At 46.0% G+C, this 26,270-nt stretch overlaps 1 protein-coding gene and 2 long non-coding RNA genes across 9 annotated transcripts; 2 read left to right on the top strand and 1 right to left on the bottom strand.

Annotated features, from left to right (window-relative positions):
- The first annotated feature begins 382 nt into the window (after window positions 1-382).
- On the top strand, window positions 383-2,629 carry LOC125520867 (uncharacterized). Its single transcript, XR_007288891.2, has 3 exons — window positions 383-1,026; window positions 1,718-1,848; window positions 2,413-2,629. It is a non-coding gene; the product is annotated as an uncharacterized LOC125520867 (long non-coding RNA).
- A 109-nt stretch (window positions 2,630-2,738) lies between these two features.
- Window positions 2,739-8,393, top strand: LOC147959499 (uncharacterized). Of its 3 annotated transcripts, none has more exons than XR_015610574.1 (3): window positions 2,739-2,939; window positions 3,052-3,372; window positions 7,641-8,393. It is a non-coding gene; the product is annotated as an uncharacterized LOC147959499 (long non-coding RNA). The 3 variants fall into 3 exon arrangements; XR_015610576.1 differs by lacking the exon at window positions 7,641-8,393 and having other exon boundaries at window positions 3,052-3,094; window positions 3,211-3,702; XR_015610575.1 differs by lacking the exon at window positions 7,641-8,393 and having other exon boundaries at window positions 3,016-3,094; window positions 3,211-3,702.
- Window positions 8,394-8,920: 527 nt separating this feature from the next.
- Window positions 8,921-20,205, bottom strand: LOC125520866 (uncharacterized). 5 transcript variants are annotated; one of them, XM_048685906.2, is made up of 10 exons: window positions 19,667-20,202; window positions 19,498-19,565; window positions 18,753-18,823; window positions 12,415-12,657; window positions 11,136-11,299; window positions 10,991-11,046; window positions 10,784-10,836; window positions 10,588-10,696; window positions 10,194-10,291; window positions 8,921-9,274 (listed from the first exon to the last, which is right to left on the bottom strand). In XM_048685906.2, the coding sequence occupies exons 1-10, from the start codon at window positions 20,029-20,031 to the stop codon at window positions 9,194-9,196; spliced, it is 1,308 nt and encodes a 435-aa protein (XP_048541863.1). In that variant the 5' UTR covers window positions 20,032-20,202; the 3' UTR covers window positions 8,921-9,193. The 5 variants fall into 5 exon arrangements, with proteins under 5 accessions (XP_048541863.1, XP_048541866.1, XP_048541867.1 ...); XM_048685909.2 differs by having other exon boundaries at window positions 8,921-9,259; XM_048685907.1 differs by lacking the exon at window positions 8,921-9,274 and adding an exon at window positions 9,502-9,715 and having other exon boundaries at window positions 19,667-20,201.
- Between the last annotated feature and the right edge of the window lie 6,065 nt (window positions 20,206-26,270).

The following is a 26,270-nucleotide window of genomic DNA, read 5'->3' as shown; positions in this document are numbered from 1 at the left end:
TTATATAAACCAGGGCCAGGCTAGTCGATAGATCATATATACAACAATCATACCATAGGCTAGCTTCTAGGGTTTTAGCCTCTACGATCTCATGGTAGATCAACTCTTGTAATACTCATATCATCAATATCAATCAAGCAGGACGTAGGGTATTACCTTCATCAAGAGGGCCCGAACCTGAGTAAAACATCGTGTTCCCTGCCTCCTGTTACCATCCGCCTTAGACGCACAGTTCGGGACCCCCTACCCGAGATCCGCCGGTTTTGACACCGACAATCGGAATGACCAGCGGCGAGGCTAGGGCTGGCCGCCGTGGCCGGGGTGACCAGCGACCTAGGCTAAGCTAGGGCCAAGCTCCCTTGCAAAAATCAAAGAGGAGCAGAGAAAGATCGATGAGGCTGCTGAAATAATGCAAGAAGTTGCTTTAAGTTTGCACACACACTAGAAGTATGGATGAACCTTTAATATTTTTCTCAACTAGCAAGTTGATCCTCAGTTGAAACATTTTGCCAATGGGGAAGATAGAGAAACTTGCATTCGTTCTGGAGCAGGTATTTTGCCAATAGGCAATAATAAAACTTTGAGGGGTCATAGAGAAGATTGCATTCATAAAAGAAATCTTTGTATATCATGGCTGCAGGTTCGGATGTTCCTGGATCGTCAAGATTATGTGTGTGCACAAAATTTATCCAAGAAAATTAGCCCAACGGTCTTCGATGCAGATACACCAAAGGAGAAAAAGAAACTAAAGGAAGGTGATAATATGGTTTAGGAAGACCCAAAGCCGAGGTGAGACCCCTCCTCCTTTTCGTGCCTTTCCATGTGGCTCTCCTTCATGGTGCTGATATGGTGTGTCGCTGCTGGTGAGAGCAGGCAGGACAGGAAGGAAGCAGAGAGGCGAGTTGTGATACGAACCACCAGCCGCCCCTCCAGCGACTAGGCCTTCTCCCTCACCCTCAGCCTCCACGTTGCCGCTGACGCCTTCGGGAGTAGGGGAGGCATAGCGACGCTGCCGACAAGGCAGCGGTGAGCGCCCTCTCCATTGTTCTCCTTTTCTGCTTGCTGTGTGTCGGGTCGTGACTCATGTATGTTGATTCTCTTGTGCTGGGTAGGTTGTGGTTAGGGTTTAGTACTAGGTTCCTCGCTGCCGTATCTGCTGGGGAACACTGCTATGCATGCTGTCCGGTGGCGGGGTTCGGGCATGTGGTGGGTGCTCCTTCGGATTGGCATGGGTGCCTCCGTGCTCAGATTCTGTTGTACCTAGAGATTCCTAGGTTCGTCCCTTCCTCTCTGTGGTGTTCCGGGAAGGCAGAATTTTCTTAACTGGTCTAGGTGTTGTGAAATGCTCAGTAAGTACTAATATTATTAGGATTTTTGGTTCCATTACGCTATAGATCCCAAGAACCAGCTTTCCTGCTTTTGGTCTTGGGTAAAGAAAATCTTGTTGTTATGTTTGGAAGGCATTGGCATGATCCATGTTGATGATGCTTAGTAGTAGACTGCGGTCGAGGTTATATTTTGGTGCTTTGGATGGTTCCAGCTACCAACCAAGTAGATAATATTTATAGTTGTTTTCTTATACTCTATAAGAGTATGTTATATCTGCAGTTGAGACCCGTGTTATATCTACAACAGACAATGCATACAATGCAATTGTTCCAGTGCATCATAATCATTTCTTCCAGTTCCTGTTAATTAACATTTTTTATGGTGTCAGTGGCTACTTCCAGTCCCTGTTGAGCTGATCAAGGCAGGGACATCAGATCATTTATCCTTTTGCTTCATGGGCTAATTGTCTAAATTCATTATCAACGATTCTTCAGGTAGTGAGGCACACATACAGTTTAGGTAAATAACTCTTGAGGTATTCCTTGAATGACATAAGGCAACAATAGCGTTTTTGTTCTCACCGTCATTTTTCAGTGTCTTGCAATATTATTTGATTTCTTCCTCTCATAAACAGAGCAGAAGTTGGCCCTTCTAATTGATCTGTGTTGTAATGGATTTGTTTCTGTAGAATATGTATAGTCCCATGTTTTGTTTTATGCATTACTTTGTTGTTCTCTAAGCTCTACCAACAGTGGGACCAAAATCTTTTTGGTATATTCCTTGCGTAAATATTTACCTGGACCCAACAGTTGCAATGTTAATATGATGGTAGAAATCCAGCAATATTGATTGTTATGCATGTGATTGATGCTTCCTTATACTCCCTCCATTCCATATTACTTGTCGCTGATTTAGTACAATAAATCAGCGACGAGTAATATGAAACGGAGGGAGTAGTTCTCTAACTATCAGTTGCTTTCTTACAAGGGTGAGTTAAAGTTGAGACTTTTTTACAATACTTATGTAATCCAAAACTATATAACTGAAAACTGATGTTCTAACGATGCCACTTACTATTTGCAGTACTATCGCGGAGCCAATTGATGCTAGGTGTGCTCAAAGATGTTTCACTCCATGAATCCATAGAGTACAATGGTGGGATCATTTAGGCCTAATTTGGTTGCCTTGGATCCCGGGGGGATCCCGGCCTTATCCCTGGGGGAAGAAGCCACGGGCCGAGTTGACCCGGGGCAGCCCACGGCGTCATTTGGTAGCACACCGTCGAGAGGGACCCCTGCCCTTTCCACGTCCCTTCCCCGGGAGCGATTCCCTGATCTCGTCAGGTCGGGCAGGAAATCCTCGAAAAGCGACGACGCCGACTCGACCCTCCCGAGCTTGTGCCTCCGGCAGCCACCCGCGCCTCCAGCCAAGAGCTTCTCCCCCCGCCGGCGATGTCACCCCCTCCCTCCTGCCAAGATCCTCTGCCAGGTGATGGCGACGGTCTAGAGGTCGGTTTCTACTTCCGGCAAGATCGACTACCCCTCGCAGCTCATATCTCCTCAGACGAACAGCAATGAGCTAGCGGTCACCTTCCTCGTCCTCCGAGCCAGGTTAGCCCGCTCCTCTTCCTCGTCCACCACTACCACCTATTTGATGCCTCGGTTAGCACTGATGATGTTGCTCCAGATCCACGGACCTGAGCGTCTTTTCCGCATTTTACAGCTAATCAGAATCTTGGAACTCTCCCACCATTGTCAAATTAACGGTGAGCACAATCTCTTCCTTCCGCTTCTCTCCCCTAGATCTGCACAGTGTTTTGATTTGTCAATTGGCTCTTGTGATTGATTGTGAGGTCTGATGCTATATTTTGGATCTTTCAAGGAACATTTTTCTTGTTTGGACTCTTGTTACTACAGAGCAGAGCATTGCCTAATGTGTGGCAGTTTGTCTACTGAAGTTAGATTATTGGCTGCATACATTATAATTTAGGTGCAATTCAGAAGAATGTGGCAAATGCAATGGATTTGCTGCATTTAATTACTGGTGAGTCTTGTGAACTTTGGTTTAGGCAAGTTAATTGCTTTTGTGTAGACAGGCAAATACTGAACGTTTTTCTCTGTTAGATCCTTATGGCAGTACATACTACAATTGTTTATTTTTATGCTTTTTTCGTAGTTATAAATTTTCTATTTTTAGTTTTCGTATCCTCTGCAATTAAATTTACCATGGCGCAGGCATCTTGATCAACAAGAGCCTCAAGTATGGAGTGGTAGACGTCAAGAGACGTGGGGACCGGATTATCCTGGTCAAGCTGGTAGTTGAGGACTTGGTTCTCAATGTTATCAGCGCGTATGCCCCGCAAGTAGGCCACAATGAGAACACCAAGAGGGAGTTCTGGGAAGGCCTGGAAGACATGGTTAGGAGTGTACCGATTGGTGAGAAGCTCTTCATAGGAGGAGACCTCAATGGCCACGTGGGTACATCTAACATAGGTTTTGAAGGGGCGCACGGGGGCTTTGGCTATGGCATCAGGAATCAAGAAGGAGAAGATGTCTTAAGCTTTGCTCTAGCCTACAACATGATTGTAGCTAACACCCTCTTTAGAAAGAGAGAATCACATCTGGTGACTTTTAGTAGTGGCCAACACTCTAGCCAGATTGATTTCATCCTCTCGAGAAGAGAAGATAAGCGTGCGTGCCTAGACTGTAAGGTGATACCTGGAGAGAGTGTTGTACCCCAGCATAAGCTGGTGGTTGCTGACTTCCGCTTTTGGATTCGTGTCCAGCGGGATAAGCGTGCCAAAGTCGCTAGAACGAAGTGGTGGAAGCTCAAGGAGGAGGTAGCTCTAGCGTTCAAGGAGAGGGTCATTAAGGAGGGCCCTTGGGAGGAAGGAGGAGATGCGAACAATGTGTGGACGAAGATGGCGACTTGCATTCGTAAGGTGGCCTCGGAGGAGCTTGGAGTGTCCAGGGGAAGGAGAAGCGAAGATAAGGATACCTGATGGTGGAATGATGATGTCCAGAAGGCGATTAAAGAGAAGAAAGATTGCTTCAAACGCCTATACCTGGATAGGAGTGCAGACAACATAGAGAAATACAAGATGGCGAAGAAGGCCGCAAAGCGAGCTGTTGGTGAAGCAAGGGGTCGGGCATATGAGGACCTCTACCAACGGTTAGGCACGAAGGAAGGTGAAAGGGACATCTATAAGATGGCCAAGATCCGAGAGAGGAAGACGAGCGATATTGGCCAAGTCAAATGCATCAAGGACGGAGCAGGCCAACTCTTGGTGAAGGACGAGGAGATTAAGTATAGATGGCGGGAGTACTTTGACAAGCTGTTCAATGGGGAGAATGAGAGTTCTACCATTGAACTGGATGACTCCTTTGATGAGACCAGCATGCGTTTTGTGCGGCGAATCCAGGAGTCTGAGGTCAAGGAGGCTTTAAAAAGGATAAAAGGAGGCAAGGCGATGGGCCCTGATTGTATCCCCATTGAGGTGTGGAAAGGTCTCGGGGACATAGCGATAGTATGGCTAACCAAGCTTTTCAACCTCATTTTTCGGGCAAGCAAGATGCCAGAAGAATGGAGACGGAGTATATTAGTACCAATCTTCAAGAACAAGGGGGATGTTCAGAGTTGTACTAATTATGGAATTAAGCTGATGAGCCATACAATGAAGCTATGGGAGAGTCATTGAGCACCGCTTAAGAAGAATGACAAGCGTGACCAAAAATCAGTTTGGTTTCATGCCTGGGAGGTCGACCATGGAAGCCATTTTCTTGGTACGACAACTTATGGAGAGATATAGGGAGCAAAAGAAGGACTTGCATATGGTGTTCATTGACTTGGAGAAGGCCTATGATAAGATACCACGGAATGTCATGTGGTGGGCCTTGGAGAAACACAAAGTCCCAGCAAAGTACATTACCCTCATTAAGGACATGTACGATGATGTTGTGACAAGTGTTCGAACAAGTGATGTCGACACTGATGACTTCCCGATTAAGATAGGACTGCATCAAGGGTCAGCTTTGAGCCCTTATCTTTTTGCATTGGTGATGGATGAGGTCACAAGGGATATACAAGGAGATATCCCATGATGTATGCTCTTTGCGGATGATGTGGTGCTAGTTGACGATAGTTGGACGGGGGTAAATAGGAAGTTAGAGTTATGGAGACAAACCTTGGAATCTAAAGGGTTTAGGCTTAGTAGAACTAAAACCGAGTACATGATGTGTGGTTTCAGTACTACTAGGTGTGAGGAGGAGGTTAGCCTTGATGGCCAGGTGGTACCTCAGAAGGACACCTTTCGGTATTTGGGGTCAATGCTGCAGGAGGATGGGGGTATTGATGAAGATGTGAACCATCGAATCAAAGCCGGATGGATGAAGTGGCGCCAAGCTTCTGGCATTTTCTGTGACAAGAGTGCCATAAAAGCTAAAAGGCAAGTTCTATAGGACGGTGGTTCGACCCGCAATGTTGTATGGCGCTGAGTGTTGGTCGACTAAAAGGCGACATGTTCAACAGTTAGGTGTGGCGGAGATGCGTATGTTGAGATGGATGTGTGGCCACACAAGGAAGAATCGAGTCCGAAATGATGATATACGAGATAGAGTTGGGGTAGCACCAATTGAAGAGAAGCTTGTCCAACATCGTCTGAGATGGTTTAGGCATATTCAGCACAGGCCTCCAGAAGCTCCGGTGCATAGTGGACGGCTAAAGCGTGCGGAGAATGTCAAGAGAGGGCGGGTAGACCGAATTTGACATGAGAAGAGTCCGTTAAGAGAGACCTGAAGGATTGGAGTATCACCAAAGAGCTAGCTATGGACAGGGGTGCGTGGAAGCTTGCTATCCATGTGCCAGAGCCATGAGTTGGTTGCGAGATCTTATGGGTTTCACCTCTAGCCTACCTCAACTTGTTTGAGACTAAAGGCTTTGTTGTTGTTGTTGTTGTTGTTATACTTCTTAGACAACCTGTGCAGTTACATGCCATTATGCATCATACACTTTGCATAGCTCAATACTCTTCTTGTATCTATGGATATCATGATCTATTGATATCAAGTTTCTTTCACACATGACAAAGGACACAACCAAATAAATCGAGAAATATTCATCAACACCACTGACCCATGTCTTAGACTTTATTGGTTGAAGGAGGAAATTTCTGCGATGGAGAGAACATCACTTGTGTAGACAGTTCATCTTATATTTTCTTGTTTTGCACTACATCCATCTTATCTTTGTTTATTTTGCACCATTATTGACTGGAGTTTTATCTGAACCTGAGTTTTATCCATCTGACTGTTTGTAGATCCATGAACCTTTGTTTCTGAACTCTGCCTATTCTTTCCTTTGCAATAACACGAGTTATTCTGAATTGATCATTTGATGTTACCCTAGCAGTGCCTCCATAGAAAATTAAATCTAGTTGATGTTTCTTAATTATGTTATCCTTTGATCAACTTCTGCAAACATAAGGAGCTAGTTGGTCTCGCTCCAATAATACATGGATTACCATTTGGTCTATGTGTTTAGATGAGGGTCACTATATACATCTGCAGATTAGCATTTATCATTCATATTTTCAACTTACATTTTCAAGGTATGTGATTTGATTTATCTGGAGGCAAGTTGTGCTTTCTGTCGGTTGCAATTACTATATGTTCCAAGTTGTGGCAACAATACTTCAGAATTATTTTTGTAATCATTCCGCCAGAGTAGTATTTTTTTTAATTATATGATTGCAGAAGTTGTATATGGATGTACTGGGGGCACCAAGAAGAAAGGGTAGTATATGGATGTACTGGGCCCCACAAAGAAGAAAAACTGGGGGCATGATAAATTTATCCTAGACATTATTAGGTTTTGTGGGACTCGACTCGTGTAACTGTTGAGGTGGGGTGAATTATTTCGTAATTTTGCTAATTATTTTTGTATTTCATGTTTCCTAATTTATACGTATAATCTATAATCTCAGTACTTTAGTAGGCTAATCCCCATTTCTTAACGATAAAATCGTTGTAATTGAATTATTGGCTTAAGAGTGTCACCAGTGATCGCAAAAGTCATTTTTGGTTCTGCTGTATTAGTGTTAAGATCTGTATGAGTATGTCTTAGTCAGTATTGGTTCCAGATAACCAATCTGGACTTGCCATTGGGGTCTTTTTCGGTGATTTTGACTTTTGCACATAAAAGATCGGAACTGAAATGCCAATGTGATTTGTATTATCATGTCATATTAGAATCTGTTAATAATTTATCATATGCTTCTCTTTCCCAGCTTATGATCCTTCATTTGTATAAATCAGGGGGGCTACACTTCTGAGACGAGGCTACAACACAATTTTTGTTGGAGTCAGCTACATTCTTACACCTCTAGCTCACGAAAGGTCGTAGTCCCATTTGGATCGCCACTCAGCACGAGTGGAGTGACACTTGATTTCTCGTTCTGTATTAGAGTACCTAAGAAATGTTGCCTCTCTATGTTATGTGACATCTTTAGTTCTGACTATTCTCATGAGTGTCCTAAATCAGTGATTATTTATACATTTGCAAATTCCTTGATTTTCTGTGATCTATAGAATTATATGTAATGTCTTGAATATATTTGTGTTTTTTCGTAATTATTCATGGTATTTTTCTGAGCTGTTTCAAAATTGATTGTGTAGAATCCTTCATTTTTGTGTTTTTTTTTAATTTATCTTCTTCTGGGGATTTTGCCCCCTTCAACCTGTTGCCATTTGGTAACGTGGACTTTGGGAGATTTCCCCCGTGGGAGAAGTGGATCCTACCTGACCCTCAAAATCCCCCGATGGGGTTTGCTACCCAGGGCATATTTCCTCAGGCAACCAAATGAGGCCTTAGTTTCTTGGGTTGCACCAATATGTGATGTCAAGGATGATTGCTAGCCTGACATGTGCAAACTATAGAGTAGCCAGTAGTGCATGGAAATAATAAAAATACATATGTGTGTGTGCAGGGCATGCCCATGATTCATAATCATTTGAGACAGTCTTAGAAGAACAATTTCCCATTGTTTTTCATCCCCTATTGAGTGTTGTCTGCAAATTTCTTCTGTTGGTGAAAGGAACCTGTACTCTTCTTTGTTTTAGTGCTCTACTCCATATTTCCCTACATTTGTGGTAGACAATGGTGTGCCTTCGTATATAATAAATGTTCTCTACTCTCACGACCCATGAATTAGTATTGTTATTATTGTCATATACTTATATAGAATGATGAGATGTGATCATGCACTTGCACTATCCAATTCTTACTGCTAATTAGGTAGGTTCAGCTGTAATGGAGTTGGTATCATGCCCTTCTACATTATGTAGATTGTTTGGTGTTCCAAGATAAAATCATGCCGTTTTTTTCTCATGTGAATGCGAAGGACCTTATGCATGTTTCTCTTCTCACTGATGGATGATGATGATTTAATAGTTAAGGGACTTCCACATGTTATAACTAAGCCATGCATATGTCTAAAAATTTACTAATGGTAACATACCCAATTAACCTAATAGATTCTTTTACCTTTTCAATGAATGTAGCTCTGCCATCTGTGTTACCATCAGCAGAAGGTATATATGCTCGAAGAAGCTATCAAACGGATTGGCAGTACAATCCATGCATTCAAACTTGTTGATGATGATGATTGCACAGTAATGGCATAGGTGAAAATCGATATCCGACCCCACAGCAAAAGCATATTGCCAACTCAACAGGAATTTTATGGAGAACCAATTCAGCTTGCCAGTGATGCTATTGAATCCGCATGCTTTAGCCTATCTACTGACCACGGACATAATTACAATAGATGATGCCAACTCGGTGGAGCTCAAGAAATGCCAAAGATAACTCAAAGCTGAGCAGTTCTGGTCATCCGTGCTATATGGTCATCTGGACTGAAGCCTTTTGTTGTTTCCTGGACCAAATACCGCTATGTACTGAATGTTAATAGATTGATAAACACATCTATATTATGCTATATTATTTTATATTTGCAATGTTTCAATGATTGTATTACCGAATTGGATATGACTATACCTGGCAGCATCGCTGCCAGGTGCGGCAAGCCGCACTTCCTACCTAGTACAATAAAATGGTAGAGGCGGATTGCGGATAAAACAAAAAAGTTGTAGTCTAACATCTACAGCACAAGAAACCTAAAGAATCAATTTTGATATCTCAGTGTAGAATGAAAATTGTACAACCTACAAGGTCAAACCGCCTACGCAAAATTAAACTATCACTTGTAACCAAACTCAGACACGAATATTAGCACAGTGCACCCTGTGGAGTTCATGAACTAGATGAGGAAATTATCCATCATGTGATTGATAACGTCTGCCCCATCTGAGTTAAGCCAATAGCTCTTTACCTGACGTTCATAGAGTAAAGAGAAGTATGATCAAAATGTATGTATTATTGCATTGGCATATTCTACTACACAACAAAGAATCAGGTACCCAGAGTTTCTTAGCGAAAATTGTTGAAGGGTATTGCCGCAATGTCATTTTTGTTTCACGTTTTTTTATCTTTTTCTTTATATATACTGAATTAGTATATATGTGAAATACTTTTTCCTGTTTGAATATACAACATGGTTATCAATACCATCAAGTTAGGATAATAATGGGCCTATTACACAGAATAAGCAATTCCATGCAAGGTGATTTTGCTAATGATATCTGGGCGCATTTGACTAGATTGGATTTTAACTTAGAAAAATGCCCCTCTGTTTTTTAGAGCAAAAGTTCATATGCCACTGGATGGAAGCACCAAATTCAGATACCAAAAATGAAAACAATACTTCAAACAAAATACAAAAGTCAGCTTGGAAAGGTCAAAAATCACACCTGGATGGTGTTATGCGCAACCAATCTTTGACTACTTTTCTGGAAGCTCACATCAACACGTTCCCACTGCAGTTGTGTTAGGCCTCTTATCATCTCCTCTGCATGTAATGTTGCCACTTGTCAACAATTGATGAACAATGATTTAACATGTTTGGGCTAGCGAACAGCTCATATGAAGATGATCTCAAGGTTATTTTAAACCGGGCATGCAGGGAACTGATTAACAGCAAACTCAGTCTATGCCACTCGACTTCCTAAAAAGGTTGGCCGAATACCAAAAGGTCCAATGTAAATAACTCAATAAGAAGAGACTTGGAACTAAAAAGTCTGATGCAACCATGATGGGAACTAAGAAAATGTTAAGGCAACAGAAGACAATAGAAAGCCAGCATACCTTCTGGGCCACAGAGATTAGCACTCACTTCGGTTTCATTTCTGTCCATAATTCCTCTATCAACATGGACTATATGTGGATACTTCTCATCACGAACAAGAAGGCGATGCTGCAGAAGGGGTTGAATTCAATTAAAAATTAGTTCGTTTACTTACAGGGAAGAAACCATAAACATAAAACCATTCCTGATACATACTTTTGGCAACTCGTGTTGACGCCGGATTGACGATGTTCTCCAACCCACCATATCTTTTCAGCTGGTTAAGTGGGTATACAGTTAGAAGTAAAATATGCAATTTACAATACACAGTGAACACAAGTATGTCATTCAGCAGTTAAAGCATACGGTTGAAATTTCAACAGTTAAAGGATATGGTTGAAATTTCATCAGTTAAAAGGATACGGTCAAAATTGGCATTCGCATATGCCACACGTCGTTTGAAAGAGCGCAATCCGGATCTGCACAGCAGAACATGGTATACTTTAGAAATGATGCCGTATACACTTCTAATTAATTAGGACAACTGGAGCGCAATACAGAAAATAACCTGAATTTTATATCATCATGATCCTGAACCATTTGAAGAAGGAGTGGACGCCTACCATCATCACTGTCTGTAAGGAATAAATGCTTTCCAGTTCTTCCAACAATCAAATGTGCAGTTTCTGATGCTCTTCGCTCCAGGAAAGGCAAGCCACATAGAAAGGGGAGCTGGTGGAAGAATCTGAACATGAGACTAACATTACTGAAGCATTTGAATGTTCTTGTTCTATTGCAATCTGAATTCGAAGAGTGTCAGTGTTCTGATCCCGTGGTAGCTATCAAGGGTGCATGATGGATAGCTAAATTTGTTCGGACGGCTTACGAGTGGCAAATCAGGATGGCTGCACACAAGAGACAACGATCTACCCAGGTCCAGGCCTTCCCTGGAGAGGTAACATCCTACTCCTACTGCTAAGATGTATTGCTTTGTGTATTGGCCTGAGATCAGAGAGATCTCAGCTAGGGTTCTTGGTACAAGGTGCGCCGTGGTGGTGGCAGAGGTGGAAGATGAAGGGTTAGGTGAGGAACCCTGGATCTCACTAGTGGTGTGTAGAATTATCTGAGAAGATTTGGTCCCAACCGAGGGGCCACTAACTGGCCATCTATGAGTGGTCAAGTTAGGGTTACATGGCTCAGGTAAGTTTACAAGTTGGTGTGCGCTACTGGGTCGCGCCGGACCCTGACTAGTTGGGTGAATTGGTTGCCTACCTTGTCCCTCGAGATGATGAAGGCGTCCCTTATAGAAGGTTGGCCCAAGTCACCAGTCAAGCCCATGCTAAGGTCGTTGGCCCGCTTTCGACCTTGCTGCCTAAATCCGGGTGTCGTATCCTCGTCAAAAGCCCCTGAGTCTTACATGATTCCTCTATCCTGGGAAGTGGAGCTCTTGGACCATTCCCACCAGCCAAAGGAAGTCGCCATCAAGTACTTCCCCAAGCAGGTGGGTTGAAGTACTTCAGAATGTGCCTTCTGAGTTACAGTTGGCGGATTCCTTCATGAAAGCCCAGACTAGAGCACAACGTGGCTTTTACCTCTTGGAGAGGGGTATATACGCTGGCGTATGGCCTCATAGGAATACAAATTGCATATTCCTAAAAGCTTAAGGTTTGAATCGCAAATACATTAGTTTACTAATTGCACTAAATAATGAATGCATTGAATGGAGTGTACCGGTTAAATCTCTCTCCCATGGGTAGGTTAAGTGGGTACGTGAACCGGGGAAAGAGACAGTTGAATGATCAAACTCTAGTTTATAAAACAATAGAAGAGAGCAGTGATATTGCTACCTGTTTGTTTCCACTTGAACCCAGATGTGGTGATGCAAAGGTTATAAAGTTCATAGGTTTTAAGCCGGCGATGAGACCCTCCAAGCATTCAACTTGCTCTCTGTTGTTCCCAACGGAACATTTAGTTCTGTTACCACATTCGTAAAGCCTTCCTATAGCATATCTGGCAACAAGACCACCCAGAGAGTGCGCCACAATTGAGATCATCTTCACACCTCTTCTTTGCTCGACAACTGATAGAACCTATACGGGTTCCGTTAGTACAAATATGAAATGATGTGATGAAAGCATAGTACTTCCAGTAATAAAAGGATCGCATAAGATCAATATAGACCTAATTTGCCTTGCTTTGATACCAACGGGTCACAAAGTGAAGCTTAACAACCTATCATGATATCACCCTGCATGTTAAACGTAAACCATAGCTAGTTTATGATTAATCAGCTTAGTAACATCTTATCATTAACCTATTAAGCCCAAGTAGTTTATAATTAATCAGCTCATGAAGCAGATGTCGTCTAGCACACAGACAGACAGACAGACAACAACAACAACAACAACAGCAGCAGCAGCAACAATTAAGCCCTTGGTCCCAAACAAGTTGGGGTGGGCTAGAGCTGAAACCCATAAGATCTCGAACCAACTCATGGTTCTGGCAAGTGGATAGCTAACTTCCACGCATCCCTGTCCATGGCTAGTTCTTTGGTGATATTCCAGTCCTTCAGGACTCTCTTTACGGACTCCTCCCATGTCAAGTTTGGTCTACCCCGACCTCTCTTGACATTATCAGCATGCTTTAACCGTCCGCTATGCACTGGAGCTTCTGGAGGCCTGTGTTGTATATGCCCAAACCATCTCCGACAATGTTGGACAAGCTTCTCTTCAATTGGTGCTACCACAACTCTCTCACGTATATGCTGTCTACCGGACAGAAATAAAGAAAAAATAGACAAAGTTTAACAATACTTGTACGTGTGCACAATAACAAGTACTCAAGTACACGTTGCGCGAATGTGGTTAATTTCTATTAAAAGGGCACAAATAAGATGAATCAATGAACGAAGCAGTCACAGCGTCTCAAACAATCTGCCTCGACTATTGCTAAGAGGTAAGCCACATCCACAAAAAAAGCATTTAGAAAACGGTGAGAAGAGTAAGGAGAGAGGTGAGGTCGTTGCTCTAGGTAGAAATGGCATGGCACTTCTAAAAAGACACTAGTAACAACCAAACGTGCTATTGGAGAGACCCTTATTTGTGCGCTGCGCTATGTGGATTGTCAATGTTTGCATTGATCGTATGCCGTAGCATATATAGTATTTCAACCATATCCGCTATACAAGGAAAGGATCGGGAGATATCCGTAGACTAGGAAATAATAAAACAAGATCCTAGCTGCCTAATGTACACGTGATAATGATCATGCTCAACACCCCCCCCCCCCCCACACCCCACCCCCCCCCACCCCGCAAATGACACAAAGACTGGACCGGAACTCCTCAAAAGTAGAAGTCGGTAACCCCTTGGTCATGACATCGGCAAACTGCTGAGCGGTGGGAACGTGCAGAACACGGACGCAGCCGAGAGCCACCTGCTCATGCACAGTGTATATCGAGCCCGATATGCTTCGTGCGACGACGATGAACGGGGTTGGCGGAGAGGTAGATGGTGGAGATGTTGTCACAGTATACAAGGGTAGCATGTGAAACGTCATGGTGGATCTCCCCGAGAAGTTGTCGTAACCAAGAGCACTCAGCAACCGCGTTGGCCACTGCCCGGTACTATGCCTTAGCACGGGAGACCGCATGCTGCCGTTTCGAGGACCAGGAGATGAGGGCCTGGTACTCTGCCTCAGTACTGGAACAGGAGACCGTAGGCTGTTGTTTCGAGGACCGGGAGATGAGGGATGGCCCAAGGTAGACGCAATAGCCAGAAGTGGAAAGATGCGTGTCCGGACAGCCAGCCCAGTCAGCATCAGAGTAAACGACCATGTCGGTGGAGGACGGTGCTGTCAAGGTGAGCCCAAGAGCCATAGAGCCGCGGATATAACGCAGAATCCGCTTCACCAGGTTCCAGTGACTGTCTCGGTGAGCATGCATATGTAAGCACACTTGCTGCACTGCATACTGCAAATCTGGTCTGGTGAGGGTCAAGTACTGCAGGGCGCCGACGATAGACCGATAGAATGGGTCGTCAGGTGCTGGGGAGCCATCAAGCGCGGAGAGTTCTGCCTTCGTATCAACAGGGGTGGCAACGGGCTTGCAATTAAGCATGCTGGCACGCTCAAGAAGCTCATGGGCGTACTTGTCCTGATGAAGGAAAAAACCGTCGGGGCGCCCAGTGACCTCAATGCCGAGGAAGTAGTCGAGCGGTCCCAAGTCCTTCATGGCGAACTCGACACTGAGACGAGCAGTGAGCTGTCCAAGCTGCTCGGCCGAGGATGCCATGAAGATGATGTCGTTGACGTACATTAGTAGATAGGCAGTCGTCGAGCCGTGATGGTAGTGAGGCCTCAAAGCGAGTAGCTCGAAAGCCCAACTACAGAAGAAAGGCGACGATGCGCTGGTACCACGCTCTCAGCGCATGTTTCAATCCATAGAGGGACCAAGAAAGCAGGCACACATGATCAGGGTGTGTGGCGTCGACAAAACCAGTGGGCTGCTGGCAATATGCCTGTTCGGCAAGATGGTCGTGGAGGAACGCATTGGAAACGTCCAACTGATGCACCGGACAGGCACGAGACACCGCAAGCTGGAGGACGCTGCGAATCGTGCCCGGCTTGACGACCGGGGCGAAGGTGTCGGTGAAGTCCACTCCAGCACGTTGCCGGAAACCGCGAACTACCCAACGAGCCTTGTACCGCTCCAGGGTACCATCGGGGCGCGTCTTGTGACGATACACCCACTTCCCGCTAATCATATTAGCATGCCAGGGAGGTGGGACGAGCTGCCAGGTGCGGTTGCGTTGCAACGCGTCAAACTCCTGCATAGCAGCAAGCCAGTTGGGGTCGCGAAGAGCGGCCCGGGCCGAGGATGGCAGCGGCGACGGCGAGGAGGTCGATGTCGCGTAGAGGTAGTGCTCGGACGGATAGCGGATACTCGGTCGGAGGGCACCAGTGCACAACTAAGCCGTGATGTGGAGCGGGGGCACCGCGACGAGCGTTCGGTCGTCGAGCAGTGTAGACGAAGGCCAGGCCGACCCCATCGGGTCCAGTGAGGGAGCGCGTGAAGCCAGGCCCGAGGATGTCAAAGGCGCCATGGAGCCCGAGGCCGCGCCTGTGGTTGGGCCCGAGGCAGCCGAGCCTGAGGCCCAGCAATCCAAGGCGCTCTGGTCAGCCAAACCAGAGCCCGAGGCAGCGGCAGCCAGGCACGGGCGTCCCCCGCGGAGGTGCGGCTGCACCGAAGAAGGTCCGCCAAGGGGAGGGGGGATGACGAAGTCGGTGCATCAGCTGGAGGTACCTGCTGAAAGGTAAACACTTTTTCGTCAAAGTAAACGTGCCTTGAAGTTATCACCCGATGAGAGACTGGGTGGTAGCACCGGTGGCCCTTGGTGTTGGAGGGGTACCCAAGAAAGATGCATGTGAGGGAACGCGGAACAAGCTTATGTGGGGTGGTGGAAGCGATGCTAGGATAACAGAGACAACCGAAGACTCGAAGTTCATCATAAAATGGAGTGCCATAAAGTAACTGATGCGGCGCATAGTTCCGACGAACGCGGCAAGGCCGGAGGTTGACCAGGAGAGACATCGTGGCAAGAGCATCTGGCCAAAAACGAGGCGGGATGTTGGCATGAAACAGGAGGGTGCGCATGCAGTCATTGAGAGTGCGAAGGACACGTTCCGCCCGCCTGTTTTGCTGCGAAGTGTAAGGGCATGTTAGACGAAAGATAGTACCATGTGTGGCAAGCAAAGTGCGAACAACAAGATTGTCGAACTCTTTCCCATTGTCTGTTTGAAACGCAAGAATGGGACGACCAAAGTGTGTAGAGACAAATGAGTAAAAAGTTTTAAGTGTTGAGAGAACATCGGATTTCTGCCATAAAGGAAAAGTCCACACATAGTGAGTAAAATCGTCTAATATGACAAGATAGTAAAGATAGCCGGAATTGCTCGCAATGGGAGATGTCCAAACATCACTATGAATCAACTGAAACAGATGTGAAGCAATAGTAGTAGAGTTGCTAAAGGGAAGACGCACGTGTTTGCCAACACGGCAAGCATGACAATTATGGCCAGCGAGCTTATTACAAGTGAAAGAAAAACTCCTAAGAATGTGACGAAGTGTAGCAGGATTGGGGTGGCCCAAACGAACGTGCCAGAGGTCCACACCGGCGGAGAGGGCGACAGGAGCGGTGGTGGTGGAGGAGGGCGGTGGACCGGGTAGAGCTCATCGAGGTTGTCACATCGGTGAAGTACCATCCGGGTACGAGAGTCCTTCACAGAACCACATTCATCAAATTCAACGGTAATTGGATTTTCATGAGTAAGACAGTGAACAGAGCTAAGGTTCTTGATTAAGCCAGGAGAAACAAGGACGTTAGACATATTGATGGGTGTAGAATAAGATGGAAAAGAACCATGGCCAATATGTGTAATGAGGAGAGGAAACGTCTCCGACAGTAATGCGGATGGAGGTGTTGGTGGGAAAAGAAGTGACGAGGTTACCGGGGTTAGAAGACATGAGGGCGGTTGCCCCGGTGTCCATGTACCAATCTCCGCCTCCGGTGTAGTTGTTGGGATGGGGGCGGAGTGCAGCGTGGCTAGAAGAGTCGGGTCCCAGAGCAGCGGCAGGGGCACCATGTTGAAGAAGATGGCGCCGGCCTGCTGCTGAGGAGGCGCCGGCAGCGCTGGGCATGCCCCATACTGTTGAGGCGGCGAGTACAGCTAGGGGCGGCGTGGTAGGCCTGATGTTGGGCCGGACGAGGGCCCAAGATGCCGGGGGCGGTCGGGCGAGGCACTGGCATGGAAAAAGCGTGCACGACGCCGGTCCAGGGATTGTGCCCGAAGGCCCACGACGGTGTGGGCTGCTGCTGCTGCTGGGTGGCCTGAGGCGGCCCGCTAGGGTTGGCCACCCGCTGTTGGCCCTTGCGGCCCCCTTTGCCGCAGCGACCGCCGTGATCGGCGGGAACAGTAGGCGCGAGCGTCCCTTGAGGAGGGAATGTGAACGGCGGTGGGAACGGTGGGGGCGGCTGGAACGGCACCGCCGGCTGAACTCCTCGTTGAGGTCGACGACAAGGGTACTGAGGAGGAGGTCGTCGGAGACTTTCTCGCCGATGTCACGGAGCTTGTCGCAAAGACACTTCAAGCGCATGCAAAAGTCTTCCACGGAGGAGTTATTTTGATGGCACCCGAAGAACTCTCGCTGAAGAAAAACGAGCCGCTAGAGCCAATTGTCGGTGAAGAGGCCATTGAGCTTCGTCCAGACGGCGTGCGCATCATCATCATTCTGCACCACCGTGTAGAAAAGGTCCTTGGAGATGGTGAGGAAGAACCAGCGGATGAGAGTTGCCTCGACGGCCGACCACTCGGCGTCAAACTCCATGGCCTTGGCGTCGACGGTGCCGTCAACGTGCTCCTAGAGGTGATACTCACGGAAGACAAGGTTGAAGTAGGTCTTCCATGCGTAATAGGAGGAATCCTCCTGGGAGAGACGGATGGGCACGCGAGCAAGGATGTCAATGTTGCGGATGTCCTCGGCGGGAACGGAGTCGGGGCTGGCGAAGGGGTTCGAGCCACCAAATAGGGAAGAGGAGGCGATGGACATGGTGGCGACGAGGAGGGGTTAGGGTTTGGCTTGGGAGGAAGAGAGGGGAAGGGAGGGGACGGCGGCAGCAGGGAGGTGCGGCGGCCGGGGAGGGGGTGGGTGCGGCAGCAGGTGGACTATGGCGGCAAGGGGGCGGCGGCGGCACATTTGCGGCGGCAGAAGCGTTAGGTTAGGAAAGATGTGCGGTATCTAATACCATGTGGATTGTCAATGTTTACATTGATCGTATGCCGTAGCATATATAGAGTGCATGGGCAGGAGTATCTCAACCGTATACGCTATACAAGGAAAGGATCGGGAGATATCCGTAGACTAGGAAATAATAAAACAAGATCCTAGCTGCCTAATGTACACGTGATAATGATCATGCTCAACACGCTCCACCCTCTCACAAGTGACACCAACATGATACTTTTCTTTATCTTAGCAACAAGTCTTAGTAGCAACCTATTTGAGAGGTTACTAATGATGATACTAGCAGTATTAACTATCTACTAAGTAATGTACTTAGTAACAATCTGTTAGGGGATGCTATAAGCTCTTACACAGAGGACAATATTTTGTCAGAACAAAAAGTACCTCGTTTGCTAACCTTTCTCCCATCAAGTCAACTCCGTCAAATGTCTGTGTAGCAGAGTTGCATTGACTCCCTGCATGAAAAGCCGCAGCCCAAATCTCTTTATAGGAAACCAGTAGTAGCTGGAACAACTTATGACAGAACACAGAATGAAGGAAAGACAAAAGCTGTGTGAATGTATTCATCGGTTATGAAATCTGCCTGGTCTGGAGAGTCATGTTCTGAATGAGACTAGTACTAAAGCAGAACGATTGCACAATATTTGGCATGAAACTGGGTGATGGCCTAAGACCAATGCAAATACTATCAACATTCAAATAGCATTGGCTAATGCAGCTTTTGCTGGTTGTTATCACTCCATCTAATTCCAAGTTGTGTGGCAAAACCAGAAGGAACCAGCATTTTACGTGTTTACTGTACCGGATGGTTCTCCCGCTGACAGTTTGCTGTTTAATCTCAGTCACTTAATCTCGACTACATGTCGGCACCGGCATGTTGTATGAAATTCTTCAGCACAAGTTTAGGCTCAGGTATAAATCCAATTACAAAATAACCATTGAATTGTCATGTATGTAAACTTGATTTTCTATCATAAAGTGGCACTCCCAATATCCCAAAATGGCATGCAGACACGCGGACAGGCGCACTGAAAATATCTTACTTAGCACTACAATTCAGAGGATATATACTAATACTACCAAGAAATCCAGCACGAAATTGCATAGCATGTGGATTGGGGATACTCACGGTGGATGATCACTTTGTCTGGCATCCGCCTCACGAACTGCTCAGCTGCAAACTTCCAGTCATCCGCACTGTAAAACAATGATCACATTTTGCCACTGAAACTAAGAACCCCCAAAGTTGTACAAGCCCACTGCAAAGACGACCAAAATAACAGTATACACGGATCCACCTCCCCACGAGGCCATTGACCATGACGACAAGGTGCTCCGGGTACTCCCCGCCCTGCGCTACCTCCTCCTCGGCCTGAACGCTCCATAAGTCGTCCCCTCCGCCGCGTGCCGGCTCCATATCCACCTCCGTTGCCTCCGGCCGCTTCCCCCTCCCCTCGTTCACCCCCACCGTAACCGCCGGTGACGACGGCGCGGGCACCGGCGCCGGCCTGAAGCATCCCATCCAGCGCCCGCTGCTACCACTCCGCGCGGCTGGCGAGCGGAGAGCCAGGTGGAGCTGCGCAACGGCACGCGGCCACCGGGACTGGGCACCGGGGGTTGGAGTGGTGGCGCGGCCCATCGGGGTAGCGCTGGAGGCGATCATCTGGCGGGGAGGTTGGACGAGTGGAGCTTGCTCGGAGACCTAGATGCGGCGATGATAACTGGAATTGCTTCGGTGAAGGTGAGAGAAGGTGGAGCTGAGGATGAAGAAACTTCGAGCGAGAACAACGATGACAATGATTGGAGGGTGTGTTAGGTAGCCACAAAGATGATTTGGTGGACAAAGGTATTCTAATTTATCACGGTTTTTGTATGTATGTGCGTTACACCGGATGAAATATTAAAAATAACTTGCTCCTCATGAATTATGAAACATGTTTTTGTAATCCATTTTTTGCAAAAACGTCAAAAATATGGTTACATCAAATATTTCTTTTTGGACCATGAAATTTGGACATATACCTTAATAATGTTTGTCATGACCTATTTCATTTCCACATTTTCATTTCACCCGATGAAAGAGTAGTTGTATATGAAATAGTCTTTCAATCAACTTTATTTTCTATTATTCAGAAAAATGAATATTTCTTTATTTTGAGGTGTTTTTTTAAATCAAGGATATTTTTTAGAATGGTATCATTTTTATGGTGGCGAACATTTTTTGGAATATTATATTTCATTTGTAAATTATTTTGCACTATTTTTTTGGGCTTGGCCCATTGAAAGACTTGACCGACACGCACTTCCCGTTCCTTATTCTTCTTCTCCTCTGTTAGGACAACATCGGCGCAGCCTCCCTCCCTTGTCCGCGTCATTTTCCGAGGACGAGAGCAGAAAGAATAGCGCTTCTACCGGTCGCACCGTCGTGTCCTCCGCCCGCGCCGCCATATCAATGGGAACTTGGGCGGCTCCCTCTTCCTCTGTTCCCTCCCACCCATCTGGAGTAAGAAAGCTGACCATGGTGAGCTTGCCATGGAATTTAAGCGGCTCCACTGTTCACATCATGTCAGGCGATGTTATTGTCAATTGGGGGAAATCCATATATGAGAACATCAGACATCTCATTTCCTCTTTCCCCACATACCACATAAACCAGAGCTTCAAACTTAGATTACCGCAAATATTTTCAAACTCAATAGACGGCATAGAGATGGTACCAAGAAAATACTATAGACAAAGGATTTCAACAACCTTAGAAAGTGCCTGACTAATGACATTTTTTCCACAACTAAAACCATCAAATAGCACCATGTTCCTCCAAAAACTGAGGGGAGCATACATCACACACGCCGAAGCCATTTCAAATTAGATAAGACTGGGATTTAATGGCGTTGGAAGGAAATGAAAAATCAATATCTGCAAAAATGTTTGGTTATGTAAGAGAAGAAACCATGATAAATAAAAACATGCGTTTTATTGTGGAAATTGAAGTTCGGATAATTTGTAGACAAACCTGTCCTGTAAGAAGAGGTGTGTCCTCACCGAGCTTTGATGCACCAGGTCTTCGTGTACGCACATGCCATATCTGCAGCTCAATAACTTCAAAACATTAAGCTAGTAATTTAGTCCTCAAAAAAGTTATACCAAATAACTTCCTTACTTGAAGCATAGTTAATTACTTCTTGATGCCCTGAAATTTCAGCTCTAGAAATGTATTGAAGGGCGACATGGTGGTTCATCAAATTATTCTCAAAGACAATCTGTTAGAGTCAGAAAACATTAGAATGTGAACACAGGTTAATAATGAGAATCTGACTTGTTATTTTGAAATTCTAAAAGCTCACACTTCGAATATCTTAATCAAGTAGGTGCCCATGCAGCAAGGTGCACAAAATCAGCTCTTGTGGCCTTTGTTCTATCTTTGTATGACAAAAAATAATACTGACTGGTACCTTCAGAAAACCAGAAAATTATGCAATGTTGTACTATGTGGTCAAGAGTGATATCCATGCCTGGTGATTATTTTCTGGGCATTATGTCCCATAATGTATACTTGAGTGTGGTTTTCAGATGACAAACAATACAACCACAGTTTCATAATAGAGAGATGTGTCATAGTTCAGATGCATCAATTTTTCTTGGCACTAAAATTATTAGAGCTTGGCTAGAAAAAATAGTATCACACCAGTGCGAAAGATCTTGCTGACTAACTGTTGTAGGAATAAAAGAGATACATGTGCAAATTCATTCAACAAACAACAACTTCTATGTTTGCCTACTTCTCAACAAAATTTCATAGCCACGGCTAAAACTAAGACTAACAACCACACCAACCCACCAAATCTGTTGGGAGATTAGATAAGTTATGCAAGAAGAAAAACAATACCAGGATTTATTTTACCTGGTTGAAGACTTGAAGCATGCAAGAAAGGACTCGATGCATTTTCTTCAAGCAATTCATCAAACATTTGATGCATTCTCCGCACGCGCCTCCCGCCTCGCTGCCGCCGCCTGATGTAGCGCTCGAGCGCAACACCGCCTCCCCGCCATGGCCGCCGCCCCCTGCAAGCCTGCGCTGCCGTGGTCTATGGCTTCAACGCAGGCGCCCCCTGCAAAAAACACAAAACCTTATCTCTGATTAGCCGAGTAAGGAAGGATTGTTTTGGGAAAAAACGAAACGTTTTCCGAGATAACCACTTAAAAAGGGATTGCCGGTTTAATTACCAGAAAACATAAGGAATTAACATATAGTATCATTAAATACCATGCGATCACATGTGATGGAGAGGATGCAACTTATCGCATCCATACTATCATTAAATGGAATGATACACAAGTATGCAATTAAGATGCAGAAAGTAGGATGCAACCTTCAAACCACCAAGAGAGGATCTTGTGTACCATTCTCTGTTCTCTTAAAGATTAATGACCAGCGGATGCGATTAGATATGATGGATATGTGAACATGCCACCCTCATGTCAGATAACTAACGTAATTACCTCTGGATGCGCACCGTGGTTCCACGGGCCAAAACCATTTCCATGGAAATTAGGCATTGGGGGCGGCGGATGATGATGCATCTGGTTTGGACTCGCCATCGGCGGCAACCTCTGAAAGTCCCCACCATGCTGGTGCTTAAGCAAGGAGGACCCCCGCATTATCTCTGGTAGCAGAAGTACAACAGCAAACATCAGAAGCCAACATCAGCACGAAAAGGTGCTCCATGAAAAACTTGCTGTCACCGAAGAATCATATGAATCAAGCAACATACTACATGCTTTCAAGACCTATGAGACACACACACACGCTAACACAGGAAAAGGCCAGCGCCTTGAGGCCAAAACAGAGTCAAGCAGAGCAAGTTTGCATCAACAAGAGAGAAACATAAGAAATCAGGCCACGACGAATCAGCAAGGACAAATTCTAATCTAGGCCAATAATGGTAGATGGGGCGGCGGCGGCGAGGGAGCGAATCAAGGCTCTCACCGTGGCCCAACTGCTTCTAATCTAGGTCAAGAAAGAATATATGCACGTTCGAGACCATGCATCTCAACATCTCATAAAGCACCAATCATACACAGATCCAAATGGTACTAATACTCCATGTGTGTTAGTATATCAGATCTGGCAGTGCCCCAGCATTCAGTTGCAATGAATAAAAAACTTGCCAATTCTCACAAGAAGAGTGAAAAAGGAGGAGGAACCAAAATTTTAGATTGTTCATCCATCCATGGCCTACATATATGAACTGAATCGAAGGCCTATATATAAGTTGAGCATCTTCTGACCACCCTGCAGCCTGACCTGAATCTACTGGTTTATAGAGGTGGGCAAGCAGCAAGAAAGCAGAGCACGCAGCGGCCACCGTCATAGCCGTCGTCCTGCCGGGCTCGCCACTGCCGCCGCAAGGAACCCTGTGTCCTGAGGGAACCCCGTCCTCATCGCCGCCGGCGGATGCTGCTCCCACGGGAAGGGCCCGGTCGCCTGCAGCCGCTGCGGGCAGAAGGGGAACTGCGTGGGCGACGTCGTCGGTAGCGGCGTTCCCGGGACAGGGCAGGGCGGCACACACCGCGTGCCCGTGCACAGGCACTGTAACACCCTCGATGCGACTATATCTCCCACGTGTCGAGGCACGACTTAGAGGCATAATCGCATTGAAGGCATATGTCGCAAGTTAGGCAATCTTCACAAACATCCCATGTAATAGATAATAAAAGGGGAGATAACATAGTTGGCTTACACTCGCCACGTCAATCAAGTACATAAATAACATTACATCATCCAAACACTCATGGCCCGACTACGGCGCCAAAATAAAAGATAACCCAACATGCGACACGGTCCCAATCACCCCCAACTGGGCACCACTACTGATCATCGGGAAAGGAAACATAGTAACGTCGAGAGTCCTCGTCGAACTCCCACTTGAGCTCAAGCGCGTCTCCTGGAGCGGAATCATCAGGCCCTGCATCTGGTGTAATAGTAATCTGTGAGCCACAGGGACTCAGCAATCTCGCACCCTCGCGATCAAGACTATTTAAGCTTAAAGGTAAGGCAAGGTAAATATATATGGAGTTGCAGCAAGCGACTAGCAAAAGTGGTGGCTAACTTATTCACAAAAGAGAGCGAGAAGAGGAGGCAAAGCGCGAGCGAGAAACTAGAGGGCAACCTGCGCAAACATAACTCCAACACCGTGTCCACTTCCCGGACTCCACCGAGAAGAGGCCATCACGGTAACACACTCAGTTGATTCATTTTAATTAAGTTAAGGTTCAAGTTATCTACAACCGAACATTAACAAATTTCCATCTGCCCATAACCGCGGGCACGACTTTCGAAAGTTCAAATCCCTGCAGGGGAGTCCCAACTTAGCCCATGACAAGCTCTCACGGTCAACGAAGGAATAGACCTCCTCCCAAGACGTTCCGATCAGACTCGGTATCTCGGTTCTTCAAGACAACTCCGACAATGGTAAAACAAGTCCAGCAACACCGCACGCTGTGTCGACAAATCCCGATAGGAGCTGCACATATCTCGTTCTCAGGGCACACCGGATAAGCTAAGCGTACGGGAGCCAACGTAACCCAAGTTGCCAAGGGACGGCCCCGCACGGTGCTCTAGGTTGGACCAACGCTCAGAGGAGCACTGGCCCGGGGGGGTTAAAATAAGATGACCCTTGAGTACGCGAAACCCAAGGGAAAAAGGCTAGGTGGCAAATGGTAAAATCAAGGTTGGGCATTGCTGGAGGAGTTTTATTCAAGGCGGACTGTCAAGGGGTTCCCATTATAACCCAACCGCGTAAGGAACGCAAAATCCGGGAACATAACACCGATATGACGGAAACTAGGGCGGCAAGAGTGGAACAAAACACTAGGCGAGAGGCCGAGCCTTCCACCCTTTACCAAGTATATAGATGCATTAAGATAACATAGCAATATAATGATATCCCAACAAGTAAATAAATGTTCCAACAAAGGAGCGGCCTCCAATCTTCACCTGCAACTAGCAACGCTATAAGAGGGGCTGAGCAAAGCGGTAACATAGCCAATCAACGGTTTGCTAGGACATGGTGGGTTAGATGTTTGACATGTCAATTTGGGAGGCTTGAAAGCAAGTGGTAGGCATCGTAGCATTGGCATAGCAAAAGAGCGAGCAAACTAGCATAGCAAAGATAGTAGTGATTTCGAGGGTATGATCATCTTGCCTGCACAGTTGTCAGAGTTGACTGGATCCTCGAAAGCAAACTCAACGGGCTCCTCCTTAGCGAACTCGTCTCCCGGCTCTACCCAAACAAGACAAACAAGCAACAAGGATACAATCAACCACGTGCAAACTCAAACAACACAATGCAAAGATGGTATGCTATGCAGGATGCGATGCGGGATGCCAAATGCAAGATATGACAGGAAATGCACGAACCTGGCCTCAACATGGAAATCCAAGTGTGCCACTGGAAAGATGAGATGAAATCGCTTGAAAACGATATAAAGAACGTCGGAATCGGAGTTACGGTTTGGAAATGGCAAACGATTCAAAAATGACACCGGTGTGCGATTTACAGCAAGTAGCCATCTAAATGCAATGAGATGAACATGCTAAAGTACCCAAACATGACAACAAAATACATGGCAGGGATGCATTCAAGATTCTTAACAAAAGTCTAGCACTGAGCCACGGCCAAATCATCCATTAACAGGTTCAAACAAGCATGGCAAAAATGCATATGGCAAACAGATCTCAGACTTAGTGAAATTAACACTTGTCCGGAATTTCAGATCAGGTAGCCCTCTTCGGAGCAACAAAACTACATGATACAGGACCTGGACATGGCAAAGTAAAGCATGGCATGGAGCTACTCAAAGAGCTTAACAAAAGTCCCTTAGTGACCTTGAGCCAAAATG

The sequence above is a fragment of the Triticum urartu genome, chromosome 7A (assembly GCF_056163025.1).
Source record: "Triticum urartu cultivar PI428250 chromosome 7A, HENAU_Tu73, whole genome shotgun sequence".
NCBI classification, from domain to species: Eukaryota; Viridiplantae; Streptophyta; class Magnoliopsida; order Poales; family Poaceae; genus Triticum; species Triticum urartu.
Note: the sequence above shows the minus strand (reverse complement) of the source record. Positions and strands in the feature narration are given on the sequence as shown.

Coding starts and splice junctions, on each gene's coding strand:
- LOC125520866 (XM_048685906.2), bottom strand. CDS start 20,031: ATGATCGCCTCCAGCGCTACCCCGATGGGCCGCGCCACCACTCCAACC. Junction 18,824..19,497: donor AGACAAAGTGATCATCCACC/GTGAGTATCCCC, acceptor CTTTTCATGCAG/GGAGTCAATGCAACTCTGCT. Junction 9,275..10,193: donor TTGCGCATAACACCATCCAG/GTGTGATTTTTG, acceptor TTCAGTACATAG/CGGTATTTGGTCCAGGAAAC.